The sequence below is a fragment of the Ovis canadensis genome, chromosome 4, assembly GCF_042477335.2.
Source record: "Ovis canadensis isolate MfBH-ARS-UI-01 breed Bighorn chromosome 4, ARS-UI_OviCan_v2, whole genome shotgun sequence".
Lineage (NCBI taxonomy): Eukaryota > Metazoa > Chordata > Mammalia > Artiodactyla > Bovidae > Ovis > Ovis canadensis.
Genome location: NC_091248.1, coordinates 65,791,277 through 65,815,401, shown reverse-complemented (window position 1 = coordinate 65,815,401; position 24,125 = coordinate 65,791,277). Strand labels below are relative to the sequence as shown.

Genomic DNA, 24,125 nt, shown 5'->3' with positions numbered 1-24,125 from the left:
ATTAGTCCTACAGGATAGAAAATAAAATGAATTTTTAAAACTAAGAAAAACTAATAAAAGATCAAGGTAGATCTATATGTACTCACATTTAGCTGATTATTAAATAATAATACTATTTTCAACAAGATTTGATAAAGGAAGATACATAAATAAAAATCAATAAAAAATCAAGAAGACGCTGATTTCTGCTTCCAGTAACTGCAAGCTAAATTGGGATCAAAACTGAAAGGCTTTAAACATAGCTAGATTTTTTTTTTAATTTCTTAAAGACTGAAGAACTAATACGATATCAAAGAACTACTGAACCAAAATCTATATGGCAAAAACATAGAGGTACATAAACTCAGCATTCACAGTTAGCTTTTGCCTTGAGGGCATTTGCCAGTTCATAAGCACTGGTCTTGGCAAACACCTTCTTCCAGCAACACAAGAGAAGACTCTACACATGGATATCACCAGACGGTCAACATCAAAATCAGACTGATTATATTCTTTGTAGCCAAAGATGGGGAAGCTCTATACAGTCAGCAAAAACAATACCGGGAGCTGACTGTGGCTTAGATCATAAACTCCTTATTGGCAAATTCAGACTTAAATTGAAGAAAGTAGGGAAAACCACTAGACCATTCAGGTATGACAAATCAAATCCCTTACGATTATACAGTGGAAGTGAGAAATTGATTCAACAGATTAGATTTGACAGAGTGCCTGAAGAACTATGGACAGAGGTTCGTGACATTGTACAGAAGACAGGAATCAAGACCATTCCCAAGAAAAAGAAAAGCAAAAAAGCAAAATGGCTGTGTGAGAAGGCCTTACAAATTGCTGTGAAAAGAAGAGAAGTGAAAAGCAAAGGAGAAAAGGAAAGATATCCCAATTTGAATGCAGAGTTCAGAAGAATAGCAAGGAGAGATAAGAAAGCCTTCATCAGTGATGAGTGCAAAGAAATAGAGGAAAACAATAGAATGGGAAAGACTAGAGATCTCTTCAAGAAAATTAGAGATACCAAGGGAACATATGCAGATGACACCACCCTTATGGCAGAAAATGAAGAACTAAAGAGCCTCTTGATGAAAATGAGAGAGGAGATTGAAAAAGTTGGCTTAAAGCTCAACATTCAGGAAACTTAAGATCATGGTATCTGGTCCCATCACTTCATGGCAAATAGATGGGGAAACAGTGGAAACAGTGGCTGACTTTGTTTTTGGGGGCTCCAAAATCACTGCAGATGGTGATTGCAGCCCTGAAATTAAAAGACGCTTGTTCCTGTAAGGAAAGTTATGACCAACCTAGAGAGCATATTAAAAAGCAGAGACATTACATTGCCAACAAAGGTCCATCTAGTCAAGACTATGGTTTTTCCAGTAGTCATGTATGGATGTGAGAGTTGGACTACGAAAAAAGCTGAGTGCCGAAGAATTGATGCTTTTGAACTGTGGTGCTGGAGAAGACTCTTGAGAGTCCCTTGGACTGCAAGGAGATCCAACCAGTCCATCCTAAAGGAGATCAGTCCTGGGTATTCATTGGAAGGACTGATGTTGAAGCTGAATCTCCAATACTTTGGCCACCTGATGCGAAGAGCTGACTCACTGGAAAAGACCCTGATGCTAGGAAAGATTGAAGGTGGGAGGAAAAGGGGACAATGGCATGAGATGGTTGGATGGCATCACTGACTCAAAGGACATGAGTTTAGGTAAGCTCTGGGAGTTGGTGATGACAGGGAGGCCTGGTGTGCTGCAGTCCATGGGGTCACAAAGAGTTGAATACAACTGAGCGACTGAACTGAAGGGAACATTTCATGCAAAGATGGGCTCAATAAAGGCCAGAAATGGTATGGACCTAACAGAAGCAGAAGATATTAAGAAGAGGTGGCAAGAATACATGGAAGAAATGTACAAAAAAGATCTTCAAAACCTAGATAATCATGATGGTGTGATCACTCACCTAGAGCCAGGCATCCTGGAATGTGAAGTCAAGTGGGCCTTAGGAAGCATCACTTTGAACAAAGCTAGTGGAGGTGATGGAATTCCAGTTGAGCTATTTCAAATCCTATAAGATGATGCTGTGAAAGTGCTGCACTCAATATGCTAGCAAATTTGGAAAACTCAGCAGTGGCCACAGGACTGGAAAAGGTCAGTTTTCATTCCAATCCCAAAGAAAGGCAATGCCAAAGAATGCTCAAACTACCACACAATTGCATTCCTCTCACATGCTAGTAAACTGATGCTCAAAATTCTCCAAGCCAGGATTCAACAATACATGAACTGTGAACTTCCTGATGTTCAAGCTCGTTTTAGAAAAGGCAGAGGAACCAGAGATCAAATTGCCAACATCCACTGGATCATTGAAAAAGCAAGAGAGTTCCGAAAAAAACATGTATTTCTGCTTTATTGACTATGCCAAAGCCTTTAACTGTGTGGATCACAATAAACTGTGGAAAATTCTGAAAGAAATGGGAATACCAGACCACCTGACCTGGCTCTTGAGAAATCTGTATGCAGGTCAGGAAGCAACAGTTAGAACTGGACATGGAACAACATATTGGTTCGAAATTTGGAAAGGAGTACGTCAAAGCTGTATATTGTCACCCTACTTATTTAATTTATATGCAGAGTACATCGTGAGAAACGTTGGGCTGGATGAAGTACCACCTGGACTCAAGAATACCTGGAGAAATATCAATAACCTCAGATATGCAGATGACACCACCCTTATGGCAGAAAGTAAAGAAGAACTACAGAGCCTCTTGATGAAAGTGAAAGAGGAGAGTGAAAAAGTTGGCTTAAAACTCAACATTCACAAAACTAAGATCATGGCATCCAGTCCCATCACTTCATGGGAAATAGATGGGCAAAGAGTGGAGACAGTGGCAGACTTTATTTTGGGGGCTCCAAAATCACTGCAGATGGTGACTGCAACCATGAAATTAAAAGACGCTTACTCCTTGGAAGAAAAGTTATGACCAACCTAGATAGCATATTAAAAAGCAGAGACATTACTTTGCCAACAAAAGTCCATCTAGTCTAGGCTTTGGTTTTTCCAGTAGTCATGTATGGATGTGAGAGTTGGACTATAAAGAAAGCTCAGCGCTGAAGAATTGATGCTTTTGAGCTATGGTGTTGAGAAGACACTTGAGAGTCCCTTGGACTGCAAGGAAATCCAACTAGTCCATTTTAAACGAAATTAGTCCTGAATATTCATTGGAAGGACTGATGTTGAAGCTGAAACTCCAATACTTTGGCCAACTGATGCAAAGAGCTGACCATCTGAAAAGACCCTAATGCTGGGAAAGATTGGACGCAGAAGCAGAAGGGGATGACAGAGGATGAGATGGTTGGATGGCATCACCGACTCAATGGACATGAGTTTGAGTAAACTCTGGGAGTTGGTAATGGACAGGGAGGCCTGGCGTGCTGTAGTCCATGGGGTTGCAAAAAGTTGGACATGACTGAGCAACTGAACTGAACTGAACTGAGAACCCAATGGGAAACTGAGCTGTGGCTTCAGCAGCTTCAAACTTCCTGATGAACACAATTAAAAGCACTGGGCCTAAACAAAATTGGAAATTTATTAAACCATAATCAATACACATTAAAGTGTGCCTCTAAGTATATTTAGGGTAAGGGTGAACTAGAAATAAGGTGTTTAGGGTTAGGTTTAACTTACATCACCAAAATACTCCAGGGAGCTTCAACTTCTGAGCTTAGATTACATGAGTCCTGGAGTGATAAGTACCCCAGGCATCTTTAGAAATATACAAAATCCTCTCTGATGGATCATCCGAGGCCTCACATTATTCCAACAAGTTTTAAATCTAACGACTAGCACCTAGTCATGAGTGAGAAGTATAAGAAACTATTGTAAACAGAGACAAACATACAAAGATCTCAGATACTGTAATTGTTACATCTAGACTATATGTTGACCATATTAAAGTTTTATTTGGAGCTTGAAAATATTTTTAGTGAACAAAAAGTCATAAATTTCTTTATAATACTTTATAACTTCCTTATAATCCTGTCGATTTTAAAAAGAATCAAATGGAATTTCTAGAAATTAAAAAAAAACTAACTGAAATTATGAACCAAATTGAGGAGTTTAATAATAAATTAGAAGGAAGTGAAATGAGATTAGGTGAGCTAGAAGGCAGACTGGACGCTATTATCCAGAATGTTGCACAGTGAAACAAGACTATGGAAAATAAAGACAGGGATTGAGGATACAGTGAGAAAGGTCTAACAGATATACAATCAGAGACCCCAAAAGAGAACAGAACAGGGCACAGTAATACCTAAAGTGACAATGGATGAGACTTCTTCAGAACTGCAGTACCAACCCCAAACTTAGAAGCTTTTCATAATAATGCTTGAAATGGCAAATGGAGATGCCTTAATGATAGATACCTACCACATTAAGTTGATGATTTTTTCATTAGCCATTTTCAAGATGAAACAGAGAAACATTAGAAGAAACTACAAAAATTTTGCCAAAATACATGGACACCTAGAAATCAAATGTATTAACTGATTTTAAAGTCTATACACAAAGTTTAGGAACAATATAAAACTTCAAAGCAGATAAAAGTTGCTCTTTTAAATAATATTTATCTAATAAATCTGAATATTATTAAATGTTTACCATAATAATGAACCAGAACAGCTAAGGAAGTAAAATAAATGTTGAAAATTATATAAGAGCAATTAGTGATATTGATGCACAGCACACATACCCAAATCAAACAACAAACACCAATATGCATTCAGCAGGTAGAACAAAGCAGCAGATAGTCACAGCTATCTGAAGAACTGATAAAACGCTCGTCTCTATTTAGCTTAACTCAGAACTCAAATCAGAAAAGCAGGCATTGCTCAAAAAGACTCCAAGTGTTGGGTGCCTCGGGCAAATGTTTAGTCAGAAAAACACTAACCTGTACACATAAAAAATGGTTAAAACAGCAAATTTCATGTTATAAATGTTTTACCACAAGTTTTAAATTAAAAAAATGAGGGGGACAAGTAGGACTTAATAACTTTATGGAAATTTTGAGGAAAAGACACAGGAATCTGGAGGGAGTTCAAGAAAGGAGTGACATGAAGAACACTGTGGAAGAGAAGCTAAGGGATGGCTACAGGTACTTGGACCGAATACCAGGAGCTGCTGGGGATACAGAATCACGCATTATGTTGTCAGCACTCATGCGGCCTTAGCATACAGCAAGCCATAATATGCTGTCAATTCTGCCTATTGAAGCATTCTAACAATTTCATGATCTTTTAAATACACTATTCTGTATTTTCTTTCAATTTCCAAGCGAATCAACTTTCTGCCTGACTGGGTCAGCCATTTTGTGAGGCCAAGAAGACTTCGTCGTACTCTTATTAGTACAGAATCTCTATACAATGGAATACTACTCAGCAATAAAAAGTAACAAATTTTTGACACACACAACTTGGATGAATCTTTAAAACATTATCCTGAGTGAAAAAATTCTGTATAATTATATTTATGTAACATTTTAGAATAGCAAAAAAATAGTTTATAGTGATAGAAGTAAGTTCTGCAGCACTGGGGAGGGGCATGAGGGAACTTTCTGAGATGTGAGTTATATGAACACACATTTTTCAGAACTGATTCAACTGCACACTGAAAATCTGAATTTTTTCACATTTATGTAAATTACACACAATAAAAAAACTTTAAACTATTACAGAATTTCCTCAGTACCATTCAGCAAGACCTCTAATTAAGTTTAAGGCAAAATGACAGAAAGTAGGTGAAAGAAAGCAATTTGGTAAGTGGCTAATATTAAAATAACATCAATATATACAAGACGAGTGCTCATCTTCTGCGAGAACACCAAAATTGCAACTAGCTGCTGAACAACTATGGACAGGCGAATGTTGGAACCCACCAAGAAAAAGATACCCCACAACCAAGGGCAAAGGAGAAGCCACAACAAGGTGGCCAGAGGGACGCAACTGCATTTAAAATCAAACCTCATACCCACCAGAGACCCTTGGAGGGCACAAGCAAAACCTTGTGTGCCATAGGGCAGAGGAAAAGGAGCAGTGACCCCCACAAGAGACTGAGCCAGACCTACCTTTGAGTGTTTGAGGGTCTTCTGTGGAGACATGAATCAGCAGTGGCCTGCCATGGGGACAGAGGCTCTGGCAACAGCAGTCCTGGGAGGCATGGCAAATAGCCTCTTGGAGGAGACTGCCATTAACCCCACTATATGGTTGCCGAGCAGGCAACTCACAAACTGGAGAACAAAGTTCTCCCACTGCTGCAAAAGTTCTAGGCCCCGCAACAGACTTCCCAACCTGGGAAGTCCCTTTCCCATCAAAGGAACTGAATATCCCCAGGGAATCTGACTTTGGAGGTCAGCAGGATTTGATTACAGAACTTCCAAAGGACTGGGGAAACAAACTCTTGGGGGTCACAAACAAAATCTTGTGCACACCAAGACTCAGGAGAAAAGAGCAGTGACCCCAAAAGACTGAGCCAGACTTGTCTGTGTGTGCTTGGGAGTCTCTGGCAGAGGTGCGAGTTGACAGTGGCCTACCACAGGGTCAGGATACTGGCTACAGTAGTCCGAGGAGGCCCGGCATGCTTGCAAAAGTCCTCTTGAAGGATGTTGCCATTATCGCCATTACCCCTACCATAGTTTGGCCTCAACTACAGGGAAGGAATACAGCCCTACACCCATCAGCAGAGAACTGGATGAAAGAGTTACTGAGCATGGCTCTGCCCACCAGAACAAGACCCAGTTTTCCCCACAGCCAGTCCCTCCCATTAGGAAGCTTGCAGAATCCTCATCCTCATCCATCAGAGGGCAGACAGAATGAAAACCACAACCACAGAGATCTAACCAAATGATCACATGGACCATAACCTTGCCCAACTCAATGAAACTATAAGTCATGCTGTTTAGGGCCACCCAGGACGGATGGGTCATGGTGGAGAGTTTTGACAAAATGTGGTCCACTGGAGAAGGCAATGACAAACCACTTCAGCCTTCTTGCCTTGAGAACCCCGTGAACAGTATGAAAAGGCAAAAAGATATGACATTGAAAGATGAGCTCCCCAGGCTGGAAGGTGTCTAATATGCTACTGGAGAAGAGCAGAGAAATAGCTCCAGAAGGAATGAAGAGGCTGAGCCAAAGTGGAAACAACGCTCAGCTGTGGATGTGTCTGACAGTGAAAGTCAAGTCTGATGCTATAAAGAATACATAGGAACCTGGAATGTTAGGTCCATGAATCAAGATAAACTGGAAGTGGTCAAACAGGAGATGGCAAGAGTGAACGTCGACCTTTTAGGAATCAGTGAACTAAAATGGACTGGAATGGGCAAATTTAATTCAGATGATCATTATATCTACTCCTGTGGGCAAGAATCCCTGAGAAGAAATGGAGTAGCCCTCACAGTTAACAAAAGAGTCGAAATGCAGTACATGGGTGCAAGCTCAAAAACAACAGAATGATCCTGGTTCATTTCCAAGGCAAACCGTTCAACATCACAGTAATTCAAGCCTATGCCCCAACCACTAATGCTGAAAGAGCTAAAGTTGAATGGTCCTATGAAGACTTACAGGACCTTCTGGAATTAACACCAAAGAAACCAAAAAGATGTCCTTTTCATCATCTGGAAGAGAAACAAGGCAAGTTTGGCCCTGGAGTACAAAATGAAGCAGGGAAAAGCCTAACAGTTTTAGCAAGAGAACCCCCAGGTCATAGCAAACACCCTCTTCCAATATCACAAGAGACAACTGTACATGTGGACATCATCAGCTGTCAATACCGAAATCAGACTGATTATATCCCTTGTAGCTGAAGATGAAGAAGCTCTATGCAGCCAGCAAAAACAAGGCTGGGAGCTGACTGTGGCTCAGATCATGAACTTCTTATTGCAAAATTCAGACTTAAATTGAAGAAAGTAGGGAAAACCACAAGGCCATTCAGGTATGACCTAAATCAAATCCCTTATGATTATACAGTGGAAGTGACAAATAGATTCAAGGGATTAGATATGATAGACAGACTGCCTGAAGAACTATGGACAGAGGTTCATGACACTGTACAGGAGACAGTGATCAAAACCATCCCCAAGAAAAATAAATACAAAAAGACAAAATGGTTGTCTGAGGAGGCCTTACAATTAGCTGAGAAAAGAAGAGAAGCAAAAAACAAAGGAGAAAAGGAAAGATATACCAATCTGAATGCCGAGTTCCAGACAACAGCAAGGAGAGATAAGAAACCCTTTTAAGTGAACAATGCAAAGAAATAGAGGAAAACAATAGAATGGGAAAGACTAGAGATCTCTTCAAGAAAATCAGAGATACAAAGGGAATATTCCATATAAAGATGGGCAAAATAAAGGACAGAAACACTAAGGACCTAACAGAAGCAGAAGATATTAAGAAGAGGTGATAAGAATAGACAGAACTATACAAAAAAGATCTTAATGACCTGGATAACCATGATGGTAGAGTGGTTATCACTCACCCAGAGCCAGACATCCTGGAATGTGAAGTCATGTGGGCCTTAGGAAACATCACTATGAACAAAGCGAGTGGAGGTGACAATTCCAGCTGAGCTATTTCGAATTCTAAAAGATGATGCTATGAAAGTGCTCCACTCAAAATGCCAGCAAATTTGGAAAACTCTGCCATGGTCACAGGACCAGAAAAGGTCAGTTTTCATTCCAGTCCCAAAAAAGGGCAATGCCAAAGAATGTTCAAACTACTGTACAACTGAGCTCATTACACATGCTAGCAAAGTAATACTCAAAATCCTTCAAGCTAGGCTTCAATAGTATGTGAATGAAGAACTTCCCAATATACAAGCTGGATTTAGAAAAGAGGAACCAGAGATCAAATTACAAACATCTGTTGGATCATAGAAAAAGCTAGAAAATTCCAGAAAAACATCTACTTCTGTTTCATTGAATACGCTAAAGCCTTTGACTGTGTAGATCACAACAAACTGTGGAGGATTCTTATAGAAGTGAGAATACCAGACCACCTGACCTGCCTCCTGAGAAATCTGTATGCAGGTCAAGAAGCAACAGTTAGAACCGGACATGGAACAACAGACTGGTTTCAAATTGGGAAAGGAGTACATCAAGGCTGTATATTGTCACCCTGCTTATTTAACATATGCAGAGTACATTATGTGAAATGCCGGGCTGGATGAAACACCAGCTGCAATCAAGAATGCTGGGAGAAATATCAATAACCTCAGATATGTAGATGACACCACCCTTATGGCAGAAAGCAAAGAGGAACTAAAGAGCCTCTTGATGAAGGTGAAAGAGGAGAGTGAAAAAGTTGGCTTAAAACTCAATATTCAGAAAACTAAGATCATGGCATCTGGTCCCATCACTTCATGGCAAATAGATAGGGAAACAATGAAAACAGTAGCTGACTTTATTTTCTTGGGCTCCAAAATCACTGTTAACAGTGACTAAATTAAAAACTTGCTTGCTCCTTGGAAGAAAAGCAATGAAAAACCTATGTAGCATATTAAAAAGCAGAGACATTACTTCCTGACAAAGGTCTGTATTGGTCAAAGTTATGGTTTTTCTAGTAGTCATGTATGGATATGAGAGCTGGACAATAAAGAAGGCTGAGCACAAAGAATTGATGCCTTTGAACTGTGGTGCTAGGGAAGACTTGAGAGTCCCTTGAACTGCAAGGAGATCAAACCAGTCAATCCTAAAGGAAATCAACCATGACTATTCATTGGAAGGGCTGAGGCTGAAGCTGAAGCTCCAATACTGTGGCTACCTGATGCGCAGAGCTAACTCTGATGCTGGGAATGACTGAAGGCAGGAGGAGGAGGAGGCGACAGAGGATAAGATGCTTGGATAGCATCACTGGCACAATGGATATGAGTCTAAGAAAACTCCAGGAGATGGTGAAAGATAGGGAAGATAGGCATGCTACAATTCATGGGGTTGCAAACCAACAGGACTGAGTGACTGAACAACAAAGGGAACTCAATAGTTTTGTCCTAATTTTTATTCTTCTCTTCACCTTTAGTGCAAATAGAACCAAGTGGTACATTTGACTAGTGAATCACTTCCATTTTAAGATCTAGAATTATCTTTCTGTCTGTAATACAGATAAAATTCTCTTTTTCTTTTTTTCATATTATATACAAACTAATACTCTGTCATTTTCATTATATCCACAGAATACAGAAGGGCTTCCATGCTACTTTACACACTGAAACAGACTTCTGTCGATAAGTGTTTATAGAGAGAATGCTAAGAGGCTTTACTATTATAGCTCAATTATCATATTCTTTTGAGTGTGCAATTGAAAGGAAAGTGATACAGTTAATAATTATCTTTCTTCCTCTCACATCAACTTCTTAAGCATTTTCTTCCAAAATTAAAATATGAAAGACTACTTTTGATGATATACCTGTCCTTTGACACACTTATACAATTGGAATCATGACCTTATGACCTATTTTCATTCATCAGTTATATGGCCAAGTAAACACATATTGGTTATGCTTTTTAAAAAATCATGCTGTCAAATGTTTAACAAAGAAAAGACTGATAATCAAAGAAAAGTACATCTTCATCATTTTTGAACCAACAGTAAGATTCTTACCTACAAGCGACATTTGGATCAGCATTTCTTGAAAGTAGTAGCTCTATACACTTCAAGATCTTTTCCTCTGAGCCACGAGCAGAACATGCAGTAATCAAAACAGTTTGCTTATCTATAATGAAAAGAAAAGTGAGGAAAAGCCCGCACACATCAGAAATTGTAACTAGCTGACTTCTTTTATCATTCAAAACATTCTAAATATTTATTGCATTTTTAAACTTCTGTAACTTATTCCCAAATCTCTTGTTCTTAACAGGTAATTTTGTATTCCTTCACCTAAAACTGAGATGAGGGATGAACAATTTCCAAAGTATATCTACAGTTCATTTACTAATTTCCTTTCCCTATTCTCATTTCTTCAAGAGGATAGGAAAGTGGTTCAGAGCATGGGCTCTGTGCAGATTTACCGCCTGGAACTGAACAGTTTTTGGTTGATTAAAATTTGCCTTGAACAGGTAAATTTGCCTTGGATAAAAAACAATGACTGATATTCTCCGATTTCACTTCTTTGCTTCTCACTCATTTAAAACTCACTGAGATCTGGCTTACGACCAAACCCTCCTACTGAAGATGTCCTAACTGCTACACCTGTTGGTTTCTTTTTAGTCCTTGCCTACTTGATCTCTCTCAGCTCATCCCATTTCCTAAAACTCTTCTTCCCTTGGCTCCTATGGCATCAGTGGAGAACAGGGTTAATTAAAAGACAAAAAATAATTCTCAAGTAAGAACTGGGGAACTTAAACTAAGTCATGCCATGGTTTATATTTGTGGTTCATTATTGACCAAATATAGAAATCTAGATTCTGGTCCCAGTTCTGTCACTGATAAACTATGACTCCAGTGATCTCTTAGTCTCTGAGTAGATTTACCTTACAGTTGAAAAGCTAATGTCTGCCCTCTACCTGAGTGGGCCTGTGAGATAAACAAAATAATTTATGAGGACATGCTGGGCAAAATGTTTTATAACTGTAAGGTATTCTCTGTTTACAAAAAGCAAAGAAAGACAACTACTGATCAATTTTTTGGGCAGAACATTTTACACTTTCAAAAATTTAAGTATAGCTTCCATTTAGTAATATTTTAAATGACATAATAAAAAGAAAAACCTGCCACAGCAACAGATTAAACATAAAATATTGCTAAGACATGAAATCATATAAAATATATAAATGAGAAAACAGAATAGAAATGATCATACAAATATCAAATGCAGTACAAAGTTAATATGAAAATTCTCACATGAAAACTATATCTGAATTAAAAAGTAAATCTGTCTATTGTAAACATGTAAAAATAGTTATTCAATATAATAATTAAATAGGATTTGTACATATATTCTTATTCAAAGCAATAATGAATAGAAATTATTTAATAACAAATAAAGAAATGGATTTAATAATTATCTTTGAAACAATTTTTAAGTGATATAATTCAGAATTGAGTTGTAAAACTCTCTAGCACAGATTTTTAAAGGTACATATTAATAACACAATCCATTATAATGATAATATAAATGGAATCTACCTCTTTGGAAGGAAGGTTTTTCAAAATATCTATGGTTTCTAATTTGGTTTTCTGTTTATATAATAGGAAGATATTTTTTAAAAACTCTTTTAAGTTTTTTTTACTTTGCATAATAGTTGCTTGGGGATCAAGAAAATCACAGTAAAAATAATCAGTTACCTCAAACATTTTACCCTTATTATGATTTTTTAAGAGCCAAGTTTTTATTTTGAAGTGAATATATGAAAATAGAGCATGGAAAAAGTATATATCACTACCCCAAAGAGAATATAATTTGGTTTCTAAACAGAGAAGTATACAAAGTAAATGTTCACATATTTTAAATATTTAAAACATCTTACCCTTATCAAAGCTTGCATTAGCACCTCTGTCCAGAAGGACCCGAACCAGCTCTACATTGGAAACACTAGCAGCATACATAAGCGAAGTCCACCCATACTGAAAGCTGGTATCTACACTGATGCCTGTTAATACAAAAACAAGCTTTTACAAGCCTCCTTCACCAAAACAAACAAACAAATCCATGTCACATTAATATGTTGAAAGTACTGCACACAGTGACATATACCATGTACTTCACAATGGAAGGGAATTTCTTGGTAATAACGGCTTAAGAAAAATAGAAAATAATTATATGTGAACTATAATAAAATAGTTAACTTCACTTTTGCTATAGTTCACTTCCATGTCACTATATTTCAAGAGACTGGATCTGTCAAATATATTTTTCATATATTTGTTGTTCAGCTGCTCAGTGGTTTCTGACTCTTTGCAACCCCATAGATTGTAGCCCACCAGGTTCCTCTGTCCGTGGGATTTTCTACGAAAGAATATGGAGTGGGTTGCCATTTCCTTCTGCAGGGGATCTTCCTGACCAGAGATTGAACCCACGTCTCCCACATCTCCTGCATTAGTGGGTGGATTCTTTACCACTGAGCTACCAGGAAGGCTTTTTTTCATATAATATGTTATCTATATTAGGACAGGTTTTTACATCCTACCTTTTCCTTTCTAGGGCAGTTGGGAAGTTTCACAGATGTAAAAATGTCTTTTTAGTTAGACATTATCACACATCTCTATGGTGGCAAATATAGAAAATACTCCTTATTAAAACTCTCTTAACTTCCTTCTGAATGCAAAATTTAACCATGGGTTACTGGCCAAACGTGAGGCTAAAAAGGTAGGTTAGGGTTTGATTATGAAAGCTCTGTTAAGAAATGTAGACTGTACTTTGTGATCCAGGGATTTACATTATTACAATTGTATTTTAAGAAGACAATTTAGGTACCACTGCTGAGAGTGGGATAGGAGGCAGGGAGACCTAGTAATGAGGTTACAAGTCCAAGCAAAAGTCAGAGCAAGGGCAGTTGAGAAAGAGAAGGAATACAAAAGGATAGTTCAAAGACAGGGTTAGTGGAATGTAAAGTTACTTTGAGGAAAAGGAGTGTTAAAAAAGAATAAATAGAAAATATCAAATTCTTTGCTTGAAACTTTTGAGGAAGGGGTACGTTTCTCAGCTGGGACTACCGAGAGGAGAAGCCTCTGTCCATCTAACTGGAGATCCTATCATAGGTGGAAACAACACAGAGAGAAGCAGAGCTTAGAGGTGGAAAGACTCTTGAGAAGGCCAAGAACAGAATTTAAACCATGGAGCAGAACTTTTCACAGATCAAGCCCTGAGTCTCTGGAGTAGGAGCACTGACTCCGAGACCCTAGACTACCAGAGAACTAACTCTATGGAGTATCAAATAGTGGGAACTCACACAAAGGAAACCATTTGAATACAACAGCTGGCATCACCCAAGCACCCTGTGTAGGACACCTCATCCAAACAACAAACAAAACAAAAATACAAACCCAATCATCAGCAAATAGGATTACTACCTAACTCAGCCATGGCCATTAGAGGAAAAACAAAAGAACAAAAAAACTCAGCACAAATCTCACCCTATACAAGCTTACACAAACCACTGGACTGACCTTAGGAGGGCAGAAAACAAAAGGAAGAAAGAATTCAGCCTTGAAGCCTGGGAAAAGGAGACCTCAAACACAATAAGTTCAAAAAAAAAATAATGAAAAGACAGAGAAATACTACACAAATGAAGGAACAAACTATGAACACAAGTCCAAATAAATGAGGAAATAGGCAAACTATCTGAAAAAGAATTCAGAATAACGATAGTAAAGATGGTCAAAAACCTTGAAAACATAATGGAGAAAGTGCAAGAATCAATTAACAAAGACCTAGAAGAATTAAAGAATAAGCACAGAGAGATAAACAACACAATTACGGAAGTTAAAAATACCTTAAAAGGAATGAATAGCAGAATATCTGAAGCAGAAGAACGAATCAGTGAGCTGGAAGATAAAATAGTGGAAATAACTTCTGAAGAGCAGAATAAAGTAAAAACAATGAAAAGAAGTGAGGATAGGCTCAGAGACCTATGGGACAATATCAAACACACGAACATTTGAATTATGGGGGCCCCAGAAGAAGAAGAGAAAAAGAAAGGGTATGAGAAAAGTTTTGAAGAGATTATAGTTGAAAATTTCCCCAACATGGAAAAGGAAATAATCAAGTTCAAGAGGCACGAAGTCCCATACAGGATAAACCCAAGGAGAAACATGCCAAGACACATACTAATCAAATTAACAGAGACTAAACACAAAGAAAGAATATTAAAAACAGCAAGGGAAAAGCAAAAAGTAACAAACAAGGGAAACCCCATACATTTAACAGCTGATCTTTCAGCAGAAACTCTGCAGGCCAGAAGAGAATGGCAGGATATATTTAAAAGTACTGAGAGGGAAAAATCTACAACCAAGATTACTGTACCTGGCAAGGATCTCATTCAAAATTGATTGAGAAATAAAAAGCTTTTCAGACAAACAAAACTTAAGAGAATTCAGTACCACCAAACCAGCTTTACAACAAATGATAAAGGGACTTATATAGTTAAGAAAAACAAGAGAGGAAAAAAGATACACAAAATCAACCCCAAACAATTAAAGAAAACGGCAATAGGAACATATATAGCAATAATTACTTTAAATGTAAATGGATTAAATGCTCCAACCAAAAGACACAGACTGGCTGAATGGATACCAAAACAAGACCCATATACATGCTGTCTACAAGAAACCCACTTCAGATCTCAAGACACATACAGACTGAAAGTGAGAGGACAAAAAAAATATATTCCATGCAAATGGGAGGCAAAAGAATGCTGGAGTAGCAATCCTCATATCAGACAAAACAGACCTTAAAATAAAGAATATTACAAGACATAAAGAAGGACATTGCCTAATGATCAAGGGATCAATCCAAGAGGCAGACATAACAATTGTAAATACTTATGCACCCATCATAGGAGCACCTCAATACATAAGACAAACACTAACAGACATAAAAGGAGAAACTGACAGTAACATAATAATAGTAGGAGACTTTAACACCCCACTCACACCAATGGACAGATCATCAAAACAGAAAATTAATAAGGAAATGCAAGTCTTAAATGATACATTAGATGAGCTGGATCTCATTGATATCTCAGGACATTCTATCCAAAAGCACTTCTTTTCAAGTGCACATGGAACATTCTCCAGGATAGACCACATCTTGGGTCACAAATCAAATCTCAGTAAATTTAAGAAAATTTAAATCATATCAAGCATCTTCTCCAACCACAACGCTATGAGACCAGATATTAATTACAAGAAAAAAACTGTAAGAAACACAAACACATGGAGATTAAACAAGAAGTTTCTAAATAACCAACAGGTTACTAAAGAAATAAAAAGAGAAATCAAAAAATTTCTAGAAACAAGTAACAATGAAAACACAACAACTCAAAACCTATGAGATGCAGCAAAGGCAGTTCTAAGAAGGAAGCTTATAGTAATACAATCCTACCTCAAGAAACAAACAAAAAAAAACCCACATCAAATAGACAACCTAACTTTGCACCTAAAACAACTGGAAAAAGAACAACAACAAACAAAAAAAACAAAATTAGTAGAAAGAAATAAATCATAAAGATCTGAGCAGAAATAAATGAAAAAGAAATGAAAGAAACAACAGTAAAGATTAATAAAACCAAAAGCTGGTTCTTTGAGGAGATAAACCAAATTGACAAACCTTTAGCCAGACTCATCAAGAAAAAAAAGAGAGAAGAATCAAATCAACAAAATTAGAAATGAGAAAGGAGAGGTTACAACAGACAATGCAGAAATACAAAGGATTATAAGAGACTATTATGAACAAGTATAAGACAATAAAATGCATAACCTGGAAGAAACGGACAGATTCTTAGAAAACTTCAATCTTCCAAGACTGAACCAGGAAGAAATAGAAATTATGAACAACCCAATTACAAGCACTGAAATTGAAGTGTGATAAAAAATCTTCCAAAAATCAAAAGCCCAGGAGCAGATGGCTTCACAAGAGAATTCTACCAAACACTTAGAGAAGTGCTAATGCTTATCCTTCTAAAACTCTTTCAAAAAACTGCAGAGGAAGGAACACTTTCAAACTCATTCTATGAGGCCACCATCACCCTGATACCAAAAACAGATAAAGACAACACAAAAAAAGAAAACTACAGGCTAATATCACTGATGAACACAGATGCAAAACTCAACAAAATTTTAGCAAACAGAATTCAGCAATACATCAAAAAGCTCATATACCATGATCAAGTTGGGTTTATTCCAGGGATGCAAGGATTCTTCAATATATGCAAATCAATCAATGTGAGACATCTTATTAACAAACTGAAAGATAAAAATCACATAATAATCTCAATAGATGCAGAAAAAGCCTTTGACAAAATTCAGCACCCATTTATGATTAAAACTCTTCAAAAAAATGGACACAGAAGGAACCTACCTCAACATAGTAAGGCCGTATATGATAAGCTTACAGCAAACATTCTCAATGTTGAAAAATTGAAAGCATTCCCCCTAAGATCAGGTACAAGACGAGGGTATCCACTTTCATCACTATTATTCAACATAGTTCTGGAAGTCCTAGCTATAGCCATCAGAGAAGAAAAAGAAATAAAAGAAATCCAAATCAGAAAAGAAGAAGTAATGCTCTCACTGTTTGAAGATGACATGATACTGTACATAGAAAACCCTAAAGATAATATGAGAAAATTACTAGAGCTAATCAGTGAATTTAGCAAAGTTACAGGATACGAAATCAATACACAGAAATCACTTCTATTTATATATACTAACAATGAAAAATCAGAAAGAGAAATTAAGGAATCAATCCCATTTACCACTGCAACAAAAAGAATAAAATATCTAGGAATAAACTTACTTAAGGAGACAAAAGAACTGTATACATAAAATTATAAGACACTACTGAAAGAAATCAAAGATGACATAAATAGATGGAGAGATAATCCATGTTCCTGGGTAGGAAGAATCAATATTGTGAAGATGACTATACTATTAAATACAATCTACAGATTCAATGTGATCCCTATCAAATTACCAATGACAATTTTCACAGAACTAGAACAAAAAATTTCACAATTCATATGGAAACACAAAAGACCCCGAACAGCCAAAGCAGTCTTGAGAAAGAAAAATGGAGCTGGGGGAATCAACCTTCCTGAGATCAGATTATACTACAAGGCTACAGTCATCAAGACAGTATGGTACTGGCACAAAAAATACAGACCAATGGAACAAGACAAAGAAAGCCCAGAAATAAACCCATGCACCTATGAGTACCTATTTTTGACAAAGGAGGCAAGAATATACAATGGGGCAAAGACAGCCTCTTCAATAAATGGTGCTGGGAAAACTGGACAGCTACATGTGGAAGAATGAAATTAGAACACTTCCTAACACCATACACAAAGATAAACTCGAATTAAAGACATAAATGTAAGACCAGAAACTATAAAACTCTTAGAGGAAAACATAGGCAGAACACTTGATGACATAAATCAAAGAAACATCCTCTTTGACTCACCTTCTAGAGTAATGGAAATAAAAACAAAAGTAAACAAGTGGGACCTGATTAAACTTAAAAACTTTTGCACAGCAAAGGAAACTATAAACAAGGTGAAAAGACAACTCTTTAAATGGGAGAAAATAATAGTAAATGAAACAACTGGCAAAGGATTAATTTCCAAAATATACATCAGCTCATACAACTCAATGCCAGAGAAAACAAACAACCCAATCAAAAAGTGGGAAAAAGACTCAAACAGACATTTCTCCAAAGACATACAGATGGGCTCACAAACACATGAAAAGATGCTCAATATCTCTCATTATTAGAGAAACACAAATCAAAACTACAATGAGATATCACCTCACACAGGTCAGAATGGCCATCATCAAAAAGTCTACAAACAATAAATTCTGGAAAGGGTGTGGAAAAAAGGGAATGCTCTTGCACTGTTGGTGTGAATGTAAAGTGATACAGTCGCTACAGAAGACGGTATGGAGATTTCTTAAAAAACTAGGAATAAAATCACCATGTGACCAACCAATCCCACTCCTAGGCATATACCCTGAGGAAACCAAAATTGAAAAAGACACATGTATCCCATTTTTCACTGCAGCACTATTTACAGTAGCTAGAACATGGAAGCAGCATAGATGTCCATCAACAGATGAATGGATAAAAAAGTTGTAGTAATACACACAATGGAATATTACTCAGCCATAAAAAGGAACACACTTGAGTCAGTTCTAATGAAGTGGATGAACCTAGAACCTATTATACAGAGTGAAGTAAGTCAGAAAGAGGATAAATATCATATTCTAATACATATATATATATGTATATATATATATACATAGAGAGAGAATATAGAAAAATGGTACTGAAGAATTTATTTACAGGGCACCAATGGAGAAAAACTTCCCTGGTGGCTCAGACGGTTATACATCTGTCTACAATGTGGGAGACCCAGGTTCGATTCCTGGGTCGGGAAGATCCCCTGGAGAAGGAAATGGCAATCCACTCCAGTACTATTGCCTGGAAAATCCCATGGACAGAGGAGCCTGGGGTTGCAAAGAGTTGGACATGACTGAGCGACTTCACTTTCACTTTCAATGGAGAAAGAAAGACATAGAGGATAAGACTTACGGGCATGGGGAGAGGAGAGGAGAGGGTGAGATGTATGAAAAGATAACATGGAAACTTATATTACCATATATAAAATAGACAGCCAATGGGAATTTGCTGTATGGCTCAGGAAACTCAAACAGGGGCTCTGTATCAACCTAGCGGGGTGGGATGGGGAGAGATGGGAGGGGGGTTCAAAAGGGAGAGGATATATGTATGGCTGATTCATGTTGAGGTTTAACAAAAAAACAACAAAATTCTATAAATCAATTATCTTCAATTAAAAAATTAATTAAAAAACATTAAAACCTTGGATACAGCTCATAATATAAAAGTTAATACCTTAATGAAATATTAAAATTGCATCAGGAATACTGTTCTGGCATTAAAAATAAACGACATAAAAAAAAGAAAATAACTATCAAGTTTGCTTTGGACAAATGAATGAAACAATGAGCTAGAGTAAGAAGCACAGATGAGATATCAGGCCTGAGAAGTAGGATTAAGTTTTAGATAGCCACCATCCAGAGTGAGACAGGAAGAGATGGATGATAACTGTTAAGAAAGGATGAGAGAAAGCCAGATGCCCTAAAAACCCTCAAATCAATCATTAATGGTACAAATCCGTGAAGTAAACTAATTTCCCCCCATAGCACTGACTGGTTTAGTCACATAAAAAAACTGGTGAACTAATCTAGGTTTGGATCTAAGACTGGCGAGAAGCATAGAAGATATGATACAAAGACAAAGTTATAATGAGGCAGTGAACATAACCCATTAAATTTATGTAAAGCCTTTGCTATATGAAGAGCTTAATATATAAATGGTGAACTTTCTCCTGAACCTAAGAAATATCTGCTAATTTTAAGAAAAGAAAGAAAATAGAACATCTTTCTATTTCAAAGAGGGAAAACTTGCATATGAAAAACCACTGAATACAGCCTTCCCTTAATACCTTATATTTGACAGGTTTTATACTCTGGCTATAAAGTGTTTCATCTGCAAAAGGTGATATCACTGAAGGAAAGCAAACTTGTTAGGGAGTACTCACTTTATTTCTGTGAAGACTCAGTATTTTTCTGTAGGAACACTAAGGTGCTGAAAGATTATTTGTCAAATTCCCAGTTGTCTAACTTTAACTGATATAAGGTACATGATAATTCCTTGGAGAAAACATCAGAAAACTGTCTAAGTATTCTATAAACAATATACTGCTGTCCCAACTTGTCTTCTCTAACAAATTTTTCTCTTTAAACTGCTGCAACTGAAAGCGTATGAATAAGATCAGAGAAAATTATTCTTTCCTTATTGACATTACTGCTCAAACTGTGACAGCAAAAGTAAAAAGGAAAAGATGTGAAGATAAAGATAAGCAAATGTGGCATTTTAGTATAAAAATTCTTAGTAATCATCACCTCTAAACTCAAAAAAGTAAATTATTAAACACATGATGTTCTAAGCATAAATGCAAAAAGAAAAGTTTAAAAGAATTGACACAAGATATTTTTACATAGCTCAAAAAAAAAAACGATTCAAAATAACACTATATTGTTTGTGGATATATACATATGTGGTAAAAGTATAAAGACATGCATAGGAATAAAAAATACCAACTATAGGAGACTGCTAATCTCCAGGAGGAAAAAGGTAAGTCTCCATACATTTTCGACTGTCCAAAATACTTAATAATTTAAAGAGAACTGAAAATGTTAGTGCATAGCAGAAAAGCAAAAACCAGTGTTATCGTTGGACTACTAAAAATGCCTGACTCAAAAGGAGCTTTCATTTTTTTATTAAGATTTCCAACTAGTACAGAATATGTATGACTTTGGCAAAAAATGAAGAATACTTTTTTAAGTGTTAAATGATGACCTCTGGGAGGAAATCAGGAGATACTAAAATAGGAGTTACACGTTAAAGTAAGACTTCAAGGATAGTGAAGGTTAAAGTGGGGACAAAGGTGTTTCTCTACTTATACCTGTTTGTTATTGGTTTTTTAGAAGGAATTTAAAATTTTTTGTAATTAAAGACAAATTTTAAAAGGTTGACAAAATACTTTACCAGAAGGCTCTTTTCAAGTCCTTTCAAGAGACTCCATCACTTCACTGTATCTAGTCCCACTACTCCCAAGACAAGCTCTCTTTTCTAAAAGAAATTTCTGCCTATTCCATCCCATCCAACACTATGCACACTCCTGCATGTACTCATATCCTAGTATTAGATCTCTTTCAATTATTCAAATTTTATTTAATTCTTTACCTATGAACTGAAGTTCCATTGTCCATAAAGTCACACAATCCTTACTTGGTACAACAGTTAATATTTATATAGTGCCTATATGTTCTAAGACTTGTATATATTCTCTCATTTTAATCTCCCCTCCCCCCCAAAAAATAAAAACCCTTTGATCCAATGCATCTTGCTTTTGAAAATGGGGACATTGAAGCTTAGAAGGTTTCCTAACTTGGTCAGGATTACAGAGCCAAGTGGCAGGCTAGTAATCAAATCCAGAACTGTACTGTTTCCCAAATGATTCACTTTCCATTAAACCATGCATCTCTAGCATAGAAGAAAAACATTTTGCCAGATACAATTTTGTGTGAGAATGTGTTGTATTTACAAGCAGACAGTGGATGCTTATTACTCCTTTGATTAATTTCAGTCAATATCGAAAAGTCACACTTCCATGTCAAGGTAATTAAAAAAAAATATTTAGCAAACAGAAAAACGTCATGGGACCCAAGACATAATTATGATGTTTTATAGAGACACAGAGGCTCTGGAAGTTTAAATGACTTGCCCAAAGAAGCACACTGAACAGGCGATAGGCAGGAAAAGGTATCCAGATACATTCCTACTTTGTTCTCATTCACACACTGACACAACCAACACAGGCAAAGACTGTAACGAAAATGTACATAACTGGGAACAACTCTTGAGAAACACACAATCAAAATTATAGACAGATAAATGTTGAGAAAAGTGAGTCAAGATTATCAAAGCACGGTAGGCTTAGTCAGAGTAGACCTTTCAAAGGAAGTGGAAGAACTGATGGAAGGTAATCAGCAGTAGCATTCCAAATTTGTATCAGAGGGAAAAATAAGGCAGAGAGAACTCAGAGTTAAGTAAGATATGCAGGACACGTGATATGACTAACATTCACTGTGCTTCCATTATAAAACCAACTCAAATCTTTTAAAACACGGAATCCCTGTGAATTGAAACAACTGTGCAAGGTTTGAAACCATCCCTTGACTCTCACCAGAATCTAGGAGCTCCTCGACCAATGAAATATTGCCTGAGGTCAAAGCCTTCTTAAATGTTTCCTGCCTTTCTTCAACGGGTAACGGTCCTTTTAATTTCTAAGAACGAAGGAAAAAAAAAATTGTTATACATATTTTCATTCCCAGTGCATTGGGAAACAATAATGATTGGTTTTAGGTACATCATTTTAGGGGTTGGGGGGGAGGCAAAATACAAAATTTGCGTCTAATTCATAACTAAAAAGGGATCTTTAAAGGGAATGGGTAATGAGGTGTTCAAACCCAGAAGAGCCATATTGACAACCTAAAAAGGCGTATTTGATGGAAAACACAGTAGGGAAATGAGAGGGAAACTGCGAGTTTGTCCAAAAGCCTGTATTCACGCTGGGAAAAAATTTTAGGGAAAGACAGGCAAGGAAGAGGTTTCATGGCCAGGGAAGGCCGATTCAGGTGCGGCCAAGACAAGGCCTCCTTTGCTACCTGAGCTGTCCGGTCGAGATACCCAATCTCCCAGCCGTCATCCTCACTCTCGCTACTCTCGCCTCCACCAGCCACTGCTAGACCGCGTAGGGGGCCCGCCGCCATACCACCCTGCCCTCTCCGCACGGTACTGGCGGGCTGCCTGCCCACCGGCTCCATCTGCGCCTGCGCACTGGGCAGTGCGTAAGCCTGCGCGGGAAAGGCTGTGCGGGCAGGCGCGACGCGCCAGCGTTGGGGCTTTGGACCCTCCAGCGCAGGCGCGTGAGCGCGCGCAGCGGCCCTGAGTCCGGTCTGCCAGTCATAAAACCCTCGGGAGAGGGAAACTGGCCAGCGTGACAGGCTGGGCAGACCTGACTTTGTGGCCAGTGTTGCCAATACTTTTCGGGGGCGGGAGTCTTACCCTTCTTTCTTTTTAGGGTATTTGCCTGATGAGGTTCTTAGAGTTTAAAGAATGCCCCACTTGTGGCAGGAGCAGAATGGCGTTTCAGTGTCACGAAAACTAGGCTTTTGCTCCCATTCCCTTCACTTGTCCCCGCCTGACAAATCCACTGTCAAATGTGCGTCCCTTGGCCAATGCTGTTGGCCAGAATATTTCCTCAAGGAGCATCACCCGCACATTCAAGCAGCAAGCAGATAAATGGGAGCCGACAAAGGAATCAGGAGAATTCTTCCTTTGAATTTCTTGTGATCGCGGATGTCATCATAAATTTAGAAACTTCAGGACATCAAAACACTTTCACAGATAAGCAATATAGAACCCTTAAAGGAAATGATCAAGCAAGGGGAAAGTCAAGAGAGTGGATCAGATGAGTTGGAAAGAAGAAATGATTTAAACTTTCAGAAAGTAAGCAGTACAAACAACTTCAGGTGAAAGCAGCCCAAACTCACTTTTCTGCATCTACTCTAATTTCTAGATGAAATATTCATAACACAGTGATTATCTTTGCCAAAACAGACCTATCAATGAATAGGGCACATGCATGTACCCAAAGAAAATTTTAAAAGAATGTGGCCATGCACCAGGGCTTCCATGGTTGCTCAGCTTGTAAAGAATCTGCTGGCAATGCGGGAGACCTCGGTTCGATCCCTTCAGGGTTGGGAAGATACCCTGAAGGAGGGCGTGGCAAGGCACTC

At 37.6% G+C, this 24,125-nt stretch overlaps 1 protein-coding gene across 1 annotated transcript in view; it reads right to left on the bottom strand.

Annotated features, from left to right (window-relative positions):
- Positions 1-23,159, bottom strand: part of ASZ1 (ankyrin repeat, SAM and basic leucine zipper domain containing 1) — a 68,378-nt gene extending 45,219 nt beyond the window's left edge. The window contains exons 1-4 of the mRNA XM_069587946.1: positions 22,992-23,159; positions 22,511-22,610; positions 12,491-12,613; positions 10,626-10,737 (exon numbers count right to left, since the gene is read on the bottom strand). Of these exons, the coding sequence (XP_069444047.1) occupies positions 10,626-10,737; positions 12,491-12,613; positions 22,511-22,610; positions 22,992-23,150 (494 nt within the window). The 5' untranslated portion in view covers positions 23,151-23,159. The remainder of the gene's footprint in view (positions 1-10,625; positions 10,738-12,490; positions 12,614-22,510; positions 22,611-22,991) is intronic.
- Positions 23,160-24,125: the final 966 nt, after the last annotated feature.